Source organism: Oxyura jamaicensis, chromosome 3, assembly GCF_011077185.1.
Source record: "Oxyura jamaicensis isolate SHBP4307 breed ruddy duck chromosome 3, BPBGC_Ojam_1.0, whole genome shotgun sequence".
NCBI classification, from domain to species: Eukaryota; Metazoa; Chordata; class Aves; order Anseriformes; family Anatidae; genus Oxyura; species Oxyura jamaicensis.
Genome location: NC_048895.1, coordinates 29,231,769 through 29,247,123, shown reverse-complemented (window position 1 = coordinate 29,247,123; position 15,355 = coordinate 29,231,769). Strand labels below are relative to the sequence as shown.

The 15,355-nt window shown below is 42.8% G+C and overlaps 1 protein-coding gene across 1 annotated transcript; it reads right to left on the bottom strand.

Annotated features, from left to right (window-relative positions):
* Positions 1-2,288: 2,288 nt before the first annotated feature.
* CALM2 (calmodulin 2) lies at positions 2,289-15,355 on the bottom strand. Its single transcript, XM_035320949.1, has 6 exons — positions 15,217-15,355; positions 11,004-11,034; positions 5,886-6,029; positions 5,702-5,808; positions 4,741-4,876; positions 2,289-3,519 (listed from the first exon to the last, which is right to left on the bottom strand). The coding sequence occupies exons 1-6, from the start codon at positions 15,217-15,219 to the stop codon at positions 3,491-3,493; spliced, it is 450 nt and encodes a 149-aa protein (XP_035176840.1). The 5' UTR covers positions 15,220-15,355; the 3' UTR covers positions 2,289-3,490.

Sequence of the window (15,355 nt, the reverse complement as noted above, 5' to 3'; positions counted from 1 at the left end):
CTTACTTTCTCCCTTACACATTAGCTGTCCTTGATGTATCAGCTGTATCTTAACATCTTAACAGACTGCAAGCTGACTAGCTACTATTCCTCATCCACTGAAGCATTTGTCCCTCCACCCCCCCCAAAAAAGTCCAGAGCCAGGTTATCAGGAAAGTACTTCCAGGACAGCTCCCAGAGCCTTCTCACTGGCCCAAAACACACAGCATCCTGATGTCTTCTCAGTGCTTTCAACCACCTTCATTAGCTGTGGGCCTGCTTGGTGACTCCTATTGCCACCAAAATAAGTTGAGATGTAATCAAACATTTATCAGGCTGTAGCAGCAATTGTGGTTCGTCCTTCATGTGGTGTCCTCTGCCAGCAAAGACAGCACATAGTGATCTTCCTACAACGCCAGGAGAGGCACTGTGACTCCAGAGACATTTAGAGATCTGAAGAGGTCCACTGCAGTCTTAGTCCAACACCTCGCTCCAGCAAGGTCAGCTGCAGCCACTTGTCCAGCACCTTCACAGTTGAATTCTGGTCCTGCAGAGATTTTACCACCTCTCTGGATAGCCCATACAAGTGTTTGGCAACCCTCACACCAAAAAAAAAAAAAAAACATTCTGTTTAGATGGAATTTCCTTTCTAAGTTTGTGCTGATTTCCTCTTACCCTGCCAGTAGGAACTACTTGAAAACAGCGTGGTTCCCAACTTCATTCCCTCCAACAGGCACTTAAGATGGCTCACCAAGCCTTCTCTCCTCACCCAGGCTGCAGAGCACCAGCTCTCTCCCTCTCCTCACACTGAAGTCCCCAGCCCCCTTGCCTTCCTGGCAAGGTACTGCTCTCACTCCATTAACTCCCTGTCTTTCCTGTACTGGGGAGCCATGAAACAGTGCTCCAGATGTCAAGTTAGCATGTATCACACCATACATTAAGGGAGCTGTCTTCAGGCACAGATCCCCCCCAGTAGTTTTTACTACTTACTATCTGTACTTCAAAATACACGCTCCCCCATTCTGCAAAAAGTACTGAGAAGCACTACAACCCCCATTTGGCAGCTTAACTATGATGTAAATGGAACTGTAAGACCTACAATATTGACCTACAAAATTGACTTACAAATCAAGCATTTCATTTAGATATCAGAAAGAATGACAAAACACCAAGCAACTCCGCATATAAAGGCTTCTCTTGAGCATTCTTCACCTATTCATCACAGGCAAGGCAGTCACTTTGACCAAGGCAATCAGTCTCCCCAGGAGAGGACTCCCTCTCTTTTCACTCTAAGAGAGGTAGAATGCATGCTGAGTTACAACAGAAGACTGTGGTTCAAAGTAATTCCCAGACTGCTGAACTGAAGTCAAGACACTGTACCAGCAAATATGACTTCCTGTCAGATCCTTCTTTGCATTCTTTATCTCTGGAAGAGGGGCTTCCAATAGTCCTGCAATTCAGAATCGCAGCTGGTAGTCCTGGTACCCTGTCAAACTAACTCTGTGCCAGTTAAAAGGCGGCATCCAGGCTGCTAGGCCAAAGGATAAGTGCTTTTTCAATCACTCATTTTGCAGAAGGCAAACCCAAACTGCCATAATATTCAAGCTGCATGAACTCTGTGAATCCAGTTGTCAATGCACAAGCAACAATTCTAAGGAATTGCAATGCTGGCAGTTAGAACTCTTTTGACAAGCCCCCTTTAGAAAACCAGAGGTGCTTGTAGTCCTTCGGAAGCAGGGCTTCTGGAAACCAGTAACCATGAACATTTGATCAGGTCTTGCTACAACCAGGTTGATCAGCTATCCTAAGTCTGTATTTCCACTGCAAGTATAAATACCTCAAACATGATTAAAAGTTTTAAACATTAGGTAACTGCTTTGCTGGGAGCAGTGAGAGTAACCAGATGCAAGGGCCAAGACTTTGTTTAAAGACAGCCAGAATCCCCAGCTAAGATAATCACATAGCATATATAATTTTTCATCCAGAGTACAGAGGCAAAATAGCACACAGCCTCTGGCATGCTTTTGAGGTCTTGGATTTGCCCTTAGGTAAAAAAACACATTTGTTTTCCATGTTAAAACTTCATTTATTTTTAAGCTGTCAAAAAAAAACTAGGGCTACAAGCGCAATCATGCTAATTAGCAGGTCAGTAAGAGAAGGTTTTCCTTACGTACTTTGAGCTGACTGCACCCTGAAAGGCAACAGACTTGGATACAGCAGTTTCAGAGAGTCCAGGTGTGAGACTAAGTTACCCCAAAGTAGCAGCTGATAGGGAATAAACTCCAAAATAATTAAAAGAAAGCAAACAGGTTTAGTTGTCTGAACAAGGAATTTTAATTTTAGGTCAACTATTGAACTAGGTCAACATCCAGTTCACAATGTCTACAGATAGTGGGCATAGCCAGTCACTACGGTAAGTATATTGAAGCACCAAGCTCCACACAAGACTATAAAATACATTTTAAACTACTAGTAAGAAAGCTTCTTCAAGTCAACAATACTAATAAAGGGCCAGAGTTTACGGTCTAAGTTTTCACCTTCCAAGCTATTTTAAGACAGCCAATCCATTGCATAAGCAAATCAAACTGCTACATACTGAAACAGCAGCAACTGTATTGAACAAATCCTGTAAATAATTCAAGGATACATTGAAACAGTATGGGTAAATTGTAATTTTTTATTGGAAAACAAATATACAACTTGGAATGGATTTGAGGCAAATCGTGCCAGAAGCAGATTTTTTTTGAAAATAAGTGGCTAAACAAAGTTTAAAAAGCATAGTAACAAGAGGAGAAAATGTTTTCTGGTACAGGACCAGCAGTACAAAAAAATTGTGTACGAGTACCTGGATAATACACCCGTTTTGCATTAGTGCAACTTTAAAGTTTCATATTGTTGACTGTCAATCGTCCACAACGTTAAGACTCCACATTTCAACAACATGTTACTGGTATGGCCACAAACAAGTTACTATGAAGCAAGTTAGGAAAATGATTTTTCCAGTGCATTAGCCACACATGCTATTCACATGGTTTTGGCCTGCAGGAGTCTTCACCCTCAGTCATCATAAGCAGAATCAACTCCTTTACTTACTGGAGAACTAGAGCCAACATCTTGCTTTGACTCAGGAATTACTAATGCATGGTAAACCCTAACTTACTTTATGTAACTTGTTACATCAGTCATACCTAAGTCTTCTAAAAGAAAGCTACTTCTTTAAACAATCCAGATGTTCCCTCATTTAACCAACTCCATCTAACCTTAGATGTGCAGAAGGGCTTAAATATCCAGAGTAAGCCACATGCAACATTTGTTACTTAGATCAATTTTCCAAAAATCAGAACAATGACAGTAAGATAAAGGAGAAAAACATGGAGGAATGGCCTTCTAATTACTATACATGCATATTTTTTTGACAGTAAGGGAAAAACCTTTTACAGATAAGTTACAAACAGAGAAAAGGCAAATAAACAATTTTGTACAAGAAATTTAACACATTCTGTACAACGTCTTCACTTCGCTGTCATCATTTGTACAAACTCTGTAAAAGGAAAGAGTTCATAAGAGTTATTCAGAGAATAATCTGAATTGCAAGATCTGAAAAGTAACCTGCCTCACTAGTGCACTGAATGCTGTCTGAAAACTGTTTCTAGTTACATTCAAAAAGCATCTTCAAGACATTTCACTTTTCTACCACTCATGCATCAGAATCTCATTTTAATTAAAAGGAGTTAACAGTTAAAGGCATCTGCTTTTATCAAAAAAGTCAGTCCATCGCTGAACTGGCAAACAGACTTCAAAATAAGACATTTCAGGGTCATCTCCCATCAGCTCAGTCACTCTTAGATGCCTTGTCCCTAGTGATCAGTACATTCTGCTTAAGTCACAGTCAGCTAATTCAGGCAAGACATGACATCGGCTTGGATTTCAAGGCAGAATAGCTTAAGTCTTGCTAATTCACCTGACCAGCTTAAAGCAGCCAAACCATTACTTATTCACAGCACATAGGAAGTCAGTTACTACAAAGTATAACTTCACTTTTCTTGCTGAATCATGGATTCAGTTTTTCAGGTACCACAACAAGAAGTCTTCAAGAAAAGCTACACCTACACCTTAGGAACAGTAAAGGGATTACCTGAAAACACTGTAGTTAATGTTTTTGAAGTTGTTTGGAAAGCTAAAATGAAAGCAAACTTAGTTCTGAGAAGCAAGCAAATTGTCTAACAGAACTCATTCTGCCTGCATTACTTCATTTAAGTTTCAACACCATGAAGTAAAAAGGTAGTGCTGCAGCTGATTTGTGTTAAATTCAGCATTTTAAGGTTTTCTAGAGGTCCTGAAGTTCACAGGTATTTTAGAGGCATTTCTCATTATTAATTTTAAAAGCATTAATGAAAATGAGTGACTTGCTACAGGTCACAGTTCATACACTTTCCTGATTTGGTTTCAGATCAACATTCATTAATGAACAGAACACTATGTGAACAACTCAACTAGCTTCCTTATTCTAATGGTTAATAACATTAGATTTAGAAAGTTCTTACATTGCACAGTTCAGTTGCCTTAGGCACAAAAGCTAGCAATAAATCAAACTTCAGTAGAGGTAGGACATACATACTGGATGTTAGCTTCAAGAGAGCTAATGGCTGAGAGCATCTCCCTTTTGAACACTGCCCTGTTTAAGCTTGGTATTAACTATCAGCAACACTACAGTCAAACATGTAAGGCGCTACACAGTAACAATCTGTTAACAGCTCCTTACCTTCATAGTTTACTTGACCATCACCATCAATGTCTGCTTCCCTAATCATTTCATCAACTTCTTCATCTGTTAGCTTCTCTCCCAGATTTGTCATCACATGGCGAAGTTCTGCAGCACTAATGTAACCGTTACCATCCTGCAAAGGAAAAAGATACAACTCTATTCCAGTCTCCCTAAGGCCCAGTAACTTGAATAAAGTATTTCTAAGCAAGTTTATCATTAAAAGTTAGCACAGTTTTAACCACATTTGCACAAAGCAATAAACAGCTGCAAGCAGATATTCATTATTGTCCAGGATCTTAAGAGACATTTTAGAAGCAACTTATCCAACAGTCTACCTCAGCTGCCCTACCCTGTGACATATTCCCTTCCCTGACAGAACAACTACCTTCAGATGACAGATACCAATTCAATCATGGGACAATTTGGCTTGATCATATATTTGTTAGAACAGAAGCTGTTTTTCAGCTGCTCCATGGAGGCTCAGCATAAAACCACAAGGCCTTCACAGGCCACATTAACATATTCCATCCTACGCTGGCTATCAAAATAGTGGATATGGACTTAAGACTGCTTCGCTCTTCCCCATACTGCAAGACACTTTCTGATTAAAAATGCATCTTGCTTAAGGAGCTTATTAACTATAGACACAGTAATTTACTTAGTAAAGACTACATGAAAGATTTAAATAATTACCACTTTAAAATTTAAGCAATTCCCCTGCCAGACTTGTGCAAGTATTTTAGTACTAGAGCAAGTAAGATAATATAGCAGCTCACTACAATCACCCACCATGACACATTTGTCTTTCAGGTACAGTACCACAGTACAGTGAACTTGAGCATAACTAGTTCACCTGTGTCATAGATAGCAGGGCTGCAAATGTCCCTGGTTCAGAGGAAGCTTGTTAGAGGTCAGTCTGAGCTTTTCTAACAGATTTGTTAAGGGAAATATTTAGTACCTTGTCAAACACACGGAACGCTTCTCTAATTTCTTCTTCACTATCTGTATCTTTCATTTTTCTTGCCATCATTGTCAGAAACTCTGGAAAGTCAATTGTGCCATTGCCTGCAAGATAATTAGTTTGTTAGAAAAACAAGTTTTTCAGTATTTTACTGAATAATTGCTAATTAGTAAAATCTTACCATCAGCATCTACTTCATTGATCATATCCTGTAACTCTGCTTCTGTGGGGTTTTGACCAAGTGATCTCATCACAGTCCCCAACTCCTTTGTAGTTATAGTACCATCACCATCCTTGTCAAATAGTGAAAAAGCTTCTTTGAATTCTGTACAACAACAAAAAGGAGTCAGTCCTTCCAGCTTTCAAAGTTCACTTAATCATGCAAGAACCATTGATGTTTATTGTTTGTTCTAAGTTAACCTTACTCCATACATATTAAAAACCTTCAGTATTGAGCTCAATCTGCTAGAACTAACATCAACATGGAATCATCAGCACCTGGACAACCACCAGTGCATCCCCACATTTTGACCTATAAAGAGATTGAATATCATCCATTTCAGGAGTACTCAGATGTTTGCTCCCTCTGTCCTGAGCCAGAAACCCAAATACAGAGCTGAAAGGAATACCTATCAAACCAGAATGACCCACACCCCTAGAAGGGCGTGTTTATTAAAAAAAAGTTGTAGAGACTACTTTTGAAGCTTGAAAGCAGTACTCAAAATGCAAATGCTTAATAGCACTTACTGCTATTAACAGACTGGTCAACAGAAGACTGATCAGACCAAATGAAAACCAGTTTCATTATAACTCACTTCTGCTGGACATGCAACTCTGAACTGTGTACTCTACTTGATGAGAAAATACGCAGAACCAGTTTTAATATCTGGCCATAGTTGGCAAAAAAAAAAAAGGAGCTTCTACATCTCTCCATTTGACTTCTACAGCTCTTCAGTCTGTGACTATACACCCAACACAGCTCTCATAACTGTGTGGCTCAAGGGGAAGAGTCACTGCTCATACTAATTTCAAAAAAACTGCTCAGAAAATTGCTTCAAGCCCTACCTTATCTTGGAACAGCCTTCATTAGAACTAGTCATGAACAGTTGCAACACTGCTCAACTATTTTACCTCTCATTCCTCTACAATAGTTGTACTGTTGCCAGCAATATTAATACAAGCATAACAAGTTTAATTGTCCAGTCCAAAAATGGAGCTGGTTTTAATCCATGCCATCTGTTTGTCTTTAGCTATGACCTTAAACTAGTTCACTAGACTGAAGTTCATACAAAAATTACAGCTAAGCGTGAAAAACCTCATCTATTCCCTTGTGCAGTTCAGAGCCTTTTACAGCATTCAGGATACCAAATCATGCTTTTGAACTAGTTAGCTAAAGAGCATTAGAAATACACCCAAGAATTAGTTCAACACTGCCAAGCAGCTTTCCAGATGGTAGGTTTCCCAGAGCAGAACTAGCAACCATGAAGTGCAGTATGAAGTTGTACTTCATCCATTTCATGCTCTGAACCACTGGAGGTGAGGTACAAACCAGAAAATGTTGAAAATGCAGCTACAGAAAAGTATGCTTTTTACAGCTCAAATGCAGCTCTAACACCAGAGCCACAGTTGAGTCCCACCCAGGGAAGAAAAGTTCTTCTACATTTAACAGTTCGAATTGTTTCTAAAGCCTACCCCTGCTGTTTAACACACAAATCAGAGCCAGGATACCTCAGGACCAGATGAAACAGTTTTAAGACAGTATTTTATAAACACAAAGCAGGACAAGGCTTTTCCAAACAAGCAGCTACAACCTGTATGCACAGGAACCTGCAAGTAGCCTTCAAGGCTAGTTCTAGTTAGCTTAGAGGCAACAAGTGACTGCTGGGATTTAAGTTTTATACTAGAGCAGAAAAGGCTTTGGGGTCAAGCCCAGTAGAAATAACCAGAGGCTGTCGACATTCAAAGAACCTCAAAAGATAAACTGTATTCAATGAGAGTCAGATACTCAAAATAATTAGTCATACCTTCATCCTTACCATGGGTTAACTAGCACTGTAACCCAAACAAAGCAGGCTGCACAGTACTACAATGACTGCTTAAAAATGCAGTATTTAAGTTTATACAAAAATCAGTACTTGATTTCTAAAACAAAGGTCATAAAGCAGTATATTCTGACTGGAAGACCCTCTCAAAGGAGAACTCACCTTTCTTTTACTCAAAGATGCTGCAGGTTGAGAAAATCAGTTATAAATCACACCCATATTTAAGAAAGTTAATTGAGATCAGCAGCATATTCCTGTTTGAGATACTGCATCAAGTTAGGGATATAATCAAGTCTAACAACTTCTAGGAACCACCTCCAATAATTAGAACATTGGTATCACAAACAAAGCAGGCAGTTAGCAGAGCTTTGGAGAGTTTGTGGCTGTAACTAGTGAAAGCATCTACAAAATAAGTTTAGTGGCTGACTCAACTCTTTGCCCCTGCAACATGTAACACTTCAGAAATCCCACCTTGATTCCATGCAGTAAGGCAAATGCTCCTATTCAACACTCCTTCAGATCAAACTGAACAAGAATTCTCCTGTACCACAGCTATGGCTAATCCATCCAGAACCCAAGGACAATGAGTGGTTCTACTGGCACCTCCAGGTCACCTGCATGTTCTGAACCTTCCCTTTCTGAATAAGGGAAGACTACTTCCATGCCCTACTAAAGAAAGGCTAATCCCACAGCCTCAAGTCCACAGCACTAGCTCAAGCTGTTCTCTCCAACAACAGCTTCAGAGGCATCTCAGCACCCTCCCAGATGGAGCAGCAGGCTTCAGTGAACTACAGTCACTACTCCCACACACCAACAGCTTAGACATCTATGCCTGAGCTTTTATAGGAGAACATCAATTGTTCCCTTCACATCCACCAGCAGCTCATGACTAAAACATGACTATTTTTACTGTGAAATAAGTTCTAAATAGCTGTTGTGGTCAAATCCCCAGCAGAGAACCAGAGTACACTAAGGAACAAGGCATACCAGAACACCACACGTAGGCCTGCTTGTTCAGAGTCTATTTCAAGACCTCTGAGGTCTGGTGGAAACAAGTACAGCTCACTACACCAGTTGCTCTGGGACAAAAGCATCTTTAGGCTTTCCTGACCACCTGCACCAAATAGTTCTGACCTATTTAGCTTGTTTAATGCAAATCTTAACCAAAGGGATACCCATTCACTTAGCCACTGAAGTTCTTCCTGAATTAAATTACAGCTACCACTCACATTCTGAACCTACTCAACTTGCAACGTCAGTCTTTCACATGAAAATGAGTCCAGCAAGTTTTTCACCCATTTTCAGCCCTGTATGACCAAGGATTTCCAAAGTTTTCACAGCAGGAAGTAAAAAAACATCTGGAATCTTTAACTGCATTCTGGTTTGTCCTAGGTTTTAAGACTTACCTACTCTGACATGTGTCTGCTTTAATTACTTTGTCCTTCTACTTAAGAAATGGAACACTGTCTCTACTTTTAGTACCAAATTCCTAAGCCCACCTTCAAATCAAAAGCAAGATGCTTCAGATAAACTGGAATGGATTAGCAGGGCCTCAAGACTATCACTCAGCTACAATTCTTGTCAAACATCCAACCTGTACCTCTTAAGTCCTCCCATGCAAGGCACTGGCCTTTAAGCAGTCTGCTTAGTTTAGCAGTTTGACAGCTGCATCTCTTTCTAACCACTATTAGGGATAGTTCCTTAACAGAGCAGCCGTGGGCTTACATCCTCACATCAAAAGGTTATGGCTTGCTTGCAGACATTTGCTTCATGAAATAACACAGCTGAACTTCAAGTGCCAGGTCAGTATTCTTTCCAGAAAGGAAAAAACCCTCTACTCCAGTACAACAAGCTTATTAATACCCCCTTTTAGCTCTGAGCACTGCTCTCCTATCATCACTGAATAGCTAACATTTGCAGTAATCCTGAGGTAGCATTAGGAATAAGCCTCCTGTTTATATTCCATAATCAGCTAGATCAACTCACACAGCTTCAACAATCGGACCGAAACAATGACCCATTATTGAAAAGACAGCAGTGACAATTGATAAAGACAGCTGCAACTGATCACAAAACCCTTAAGATACGCATGCCACTAACAAAAAACTCCAGTTGAACTAGATTTGGCTTCTGCTTACAAGACAGTACCATGGCAACACATAAATAGACTAAAGACTTTCCACAAAGCCACCGTTAGTCTCTTATGAGTTAAAGCAAGCTTCTGAAGTTTAAGAGCTACAGAAGAATGGTCTTACACTTCAAATTAGGTAATTATAGTAAAAACAAACTACTCATTACAACACTTGTGTTTAGCATCTTCAAGAGCTACACCCTAGTTAAATAGCAACACCTCTTACAGGCTGTTATTTGTATGCTTGATTTGCTGCCATTAGATCAGCTGAATCCTAACACCCTCTAAAATCACTTCACATGACAGCTAGGCACGCAGACTTCCTAATATTAACCACTGTATGCTCACTAGATCAGAAAACCCTAAGATTGTAAAGTATCCATGGCAAGGCCAAATCCTGCATTACCAATAAATTGCAGCTTTAAGTCATATCAATTATTCAGGTGGAAATCAATCTTCAGAGGGCAGTGACAGATGCTAGTTTGTGCAGCCTGCATGAGAAGGAGACACGATAACCAGACATTTTAGCCACTGGTAGATAGTTCTGTGCACAGAAACCACTGTGAAAGGCCAGAACCAAAACTGAGCAGTTGCATATTTGCTTGAGCATTTCAGAGCAAGTGCCAGGCCTTCAGAACAGTGAAAAGAACATTTATGTCCAGGCACACAAGGCAGTTCCAAATAGGGAATATCAACGGTTGTCATCAGGAAGCCAGTGTCTGCTGTCATCTCAACAGCCTGTCTGAGACACCTCCACTGACAGGAGACTGCAAACTAAATTAGTTTTGCCTTCTGCTACAACAAATACTTCAGATTCCCAGTCTTCACCACAATTTTTTCCCACTTTATGCTTCAACAGTTCTGTAGTCAAAGGAAAAAAAAAAATAGAGTCCTGAGTCTGCAACTGAAGTTGTAAGGATTATCTATTTTAGAGGGCAAAGTTTCAAATTCATTGTATCCTTGGTTGTTCTACAAAATAAAAGACTAAGATTTAGGCAACAAATCTTTCCACAATACTTCCTCAGTATCTAAGATAGCTAAATATCTTGCATAACATGGACTGTCACTGGATTAAGGGATGTGTCAGGTCAAGTAGGAGTACCAACACAGCATGCAAAAACCTCACCTGCAATCTGCTCTTCTGTCAGTTGATCAGCCTGCAAGAGAAGGGAACATCATTACAGTTGTTGCAAAATTTCAGTGCAAAGATACAACTTGTAGAGGCTGCTGAATCTGGTACCTTCACTTCAGGATTTCAGAAATTGACATTCAGAAATAGTTCTAACAAACACCTCATCATCAGGATTGCTTGCCAAGAACTGGCAGCCTGTCCTCATTTCCTGACCCTGTAAATATCTGGTGCACCCAAATAATGGATTTCCATCTATATTAAAGTTACTGAAGCAACACTAGCAAGCTCAAGGCCTGCAGATCCCTTCAAACCAGATTAAAGAACTCATTAGCAGCCAGTCTATGAGTAGTAACGCTTTCACTAAGCACTTCACATGTGTCCAGCAGCTGTAGCCCCCCAGATACCAAGTTCAAGGTAGGTTCTAGTCTCTTCTCAGTAGAGACAATCCTATAACTAGAAAAATTCTTCTCTAGAAGAAAGTAACCCCTCAATTAACACCAAGCTTCAGGTAGGTCCAAGACAATACAGCAAAACCTGAGTCTAAATAAGTGGTACCAACAGCTTCTGCCCAATCTACTAGTTTCAATGCAATTGGGGTTTGATGTCTCGACTTTTTTCCAAGCTTACCTACAGATTACAGTAATGTAAGATAGTTCACAGAATCACTAGAAAAAGGTTCAGTGCTATAAGGATTAAAATTCTTGCATCAGTAGTTGGTAAGTACCTGTTTATGCTTTTTGTTCCATCTGGAAACAGCTTTATGTGCACTGAATTTGACCGTTAAAAACCCTATCTGCAAGAACAAATCCAGAAGAATTTCACTCCTGATAGAACACAAAGGTGTTTGAGAGCAGTACAAACACCTTCCCTTGGTTTTCAAGTCAGCTGATTTCTCAAACAAGTTCAGCATTGCTTCATTTGAGTTCCAGTAACAAGGCAATGCATTTCTTCAAGGAAGCTCTCTTGAGCTAGCTGTTCACCACACAGAACTCCACTGAAAAGTCAACACCTCAAAATAAGGGAAAAATGCATTCACCACATCATTTCAACACCAGGTTTGTTCCTATTGTGACCACTTTATCAACATCTTGTAATTACTACAATATCAACAGCATCATTTTCAATCACCACCTTTGCCAACAAAGGCTGCTCTACACATTATCCTTCTGCTAATAAAATATCAAAACGTGCACTGTCAATTTTTACCAACTTTGATGTACATTTCTACATTGAATAGAAAACTGGAAGGTACTAGCTTCTGTTAACCTTCCTATAGAGCACAATTAGCTGCTTGAGCAACCACACAAGCTAAAATGCTTACAAAAAATATGCATACAATGCAGCAACAGCCCAAGATAAAGGGCAGTGATAAGTAGTTTCTCAGACTGCCTGTGACTCATCTACTCCAAGAATCAAGATCTCACTCATGAGCAACTTCTGAAAGAGCAGTCAAGATGCATTTTGGCTATAGACTCCACTTGTTCCTATTTCAGCAGCTGTAGGAAGTACTCAATTTTTATGTTTTATTTTAAAATGATATAGTCAAGAACAACAGTGAGACTGGTAAGAAAGCCATCAGTTCATCATTAGGCTCCAAAACACATGCCTTCTGCTGGTCACTTAACAGAAGCCTAACAGATTGGTGCCTGGCTGGAGTGTATCATTAACACAGACGGACTCATTCCTGTGTGTGGTATTTACATTTTTATTGCTCAAGTGCAGAGAATTATGCACTACATTTCTGTAGGATATTTTATCCACAGAAAGCTGTAGATCAGATTTAAGTAGCAAGAACCTAGTTTATTTAGGTCAATACTTATGGGTTACCAAGTTGAGTCACATACTGTTTTATATAAACAGTTTTATATAAAGGCATGACATTAAGCAGTGTTTAAGCTGTTAAGTGTTCCAAACTCTTCCCAAGCCTTCCAGAGACTTACAACTTCCTACAGCCACTAACCATGAATTCGGATAAGCTCTGTCACTACCTGCAGCAGGCAGAGCAGTCGCGAAGAGCACCAGGCTTACTGGAAGCCACAGGTAACCGGCAGTTGCAAGATAAGCTAGGAGGTGGGGCGAGGCTGAACAAACACCATCTGTGCTCCGCAGCGCCAGGCTCTGCAGGGAGCACTGCGCAACAGCAGCGAGAGGCGGGGCCCGCAGCGCGGCCCCGGCCCTCCCCACTCACCGCTCGGCTGCGGGCTGCGGCCCCGGCCCGACACAGGGCGCCGCGCCCCCGTTGGGGGGTGCCCGGCTCCCGGCCCGGCTTTCACCCCATACGCAGGGCACCTGCGGTGGCACGGCCCGGCCTCGGGGCTGTGACGGGGTGGCTGCCACGGGGCTCAGGCTCTGAACAGGCTCCTTCCCAAGGCCGAGATCCACCTGCAAGCCGCCTCCTCCTGAGAGAATGGGGGAAGCCGTCACAGCTTTCGCATCGCCTCCTCCGATCTGCACTGCAGCAGCTCCCATTTTGCCTGCAGTACCTCCCACCTCCTATTACGCCCAGGGCCTGACAAAGAGCCTGAGCTGCCATGGGAAGATGGGGAGCTGCCACGGGTGCAGCAGCTCCGGCATGCGCAGCCTCTAGAGGTGGTGCTTCATCGCTGTCCTAACTGCCATGCAGCAACCACTTCGGGTGGCCCTCAGCAGCTTCAAGTCTCACCAACACTGCCCGACAGAGCCTGCAGCTAATCGCACAACAGATACCACGGATCTCTGCCAAAATTTGGCATTTTTGGTATACTTGGCAGGTCTTAGGTCTGAATGGACAGCTTTGTTCCAGCATTAACAGAAGAACATGAACTAGAAAGGCTAGCAGATAAGAGCTGAAATTACAACCCTTGAGCTCACTCTGGGAGCAAAGTATTCTGCTTTATCTAGCATGTGCAGCATTGGACAACGTGTCCACAGGTTTAGCCAGTCTGGTCTGTCAAGACCAATGTAACCACATCCAGAGTGCCACTGCGCCTCCTGGACACACCCATTTCTAGATAGACCTTACTTGAAGATACTCCATTTTTGGTTCTCTACAGATGACTAAAACCAGTACGGCCTTTTGCTGCTAGATTCACCACTCTTTCCTTTATAGGTTTGCTGCTTGCATTCACAACCAAAGCGAAGGAACAAATTCAGGCTTCTGTTCACTTAATTTCTTTAATTTAAGTAGTTCAAAAAATGCATTAAGGGCTCATCTCTCGTGTTACGCAGCAAGTTCATAATGATCCGATTCCTTAAAAGCATGTAATGAATGAAAGAAAGTCGATTCCACTACACTGCAACTCCTCTTAATACAGAAATAGTACCAAGAAGTCATTGGCATTGCTTTTGTGACAGAACTGTTTTTTCCTTACATGTTTCAATAACCACATATTTAAATAAAACAATAAGCCTGTATTCTTTACACCGAATTTGGAACAGTTTTCAAATACCACCGTGTTCTAATTCGACAGCGAATGTTAGAACCCTAAACATTCGTTCTGCTAGAAAAATGAAACCGTGCTTGACCATGAAAACGCAGTGCTGTCCACCGCAATGCCCAAAACGGGAAACCAAAGCCGTTTTAAAAAAAAATAAAAATAAAAAAGAAGCATCCCTCGTTCGAGAGCAGCACGAGACGGGCTGGGGAGCGCGGCTGGGACATGAGGTCTAGCGGGGGGAGCTGGCGCAGCGAGGCAGCCTCCCCTCAGCAGCACGCCGCCGGGCAGCCGCAGGGCTCCGCGCCGCATTACGACCGGGCGCGGCAGCCCTCCCCCGGCAGCCGCCCGACATGTTGGGAGCCCGCCGCGGCGGGCAGGGAGGGGAAGGAAGCGATAAGGGCGCGGGGCCGCTGCCGCCGTGGCAGGCTCCATTCCCCCCCTTCCCCTCCCCCCCGGTCTCCTCCCCGGAGGGACCGTTAGCTGCCGTTGTCCCCCACCCCCCACCCCCTGTCATGGCGCCTGAGCCGAGCGGCCGTTGAGCCGTTTGAATTTTGAATCCGCACCAACGGCCCGGGGCGGGAAAGGCGCCCGGGGGCGGGATGCGGCGGCCACCACCGCTCCCTCCTCCCCCCCCCCAAGCCCCCCCTCCGACACCATACACCCCAACCCGCCCGGCCCGGGACCGCCGACCCCCCTCACCCCTTCCCCCCGCGGCCCCACACCCGCTGCCCGCCCCCCCCCCCGGCCCCACACGCGGCCGGAGCAGGGGCCCTCAGCCCCCACGGACTCACCATGGTGGCTCGGCCCGGCGGCGGGGTGCGGAGGACGCGGAGGGCTGCACGGGGCGCACGAGCAAGCTGCCCGCTCGACGGCTCGCCTCACACTGAGCCCTGCCCGCCCGCCGGCCGTGCCTCATAAACCGCCTCACCG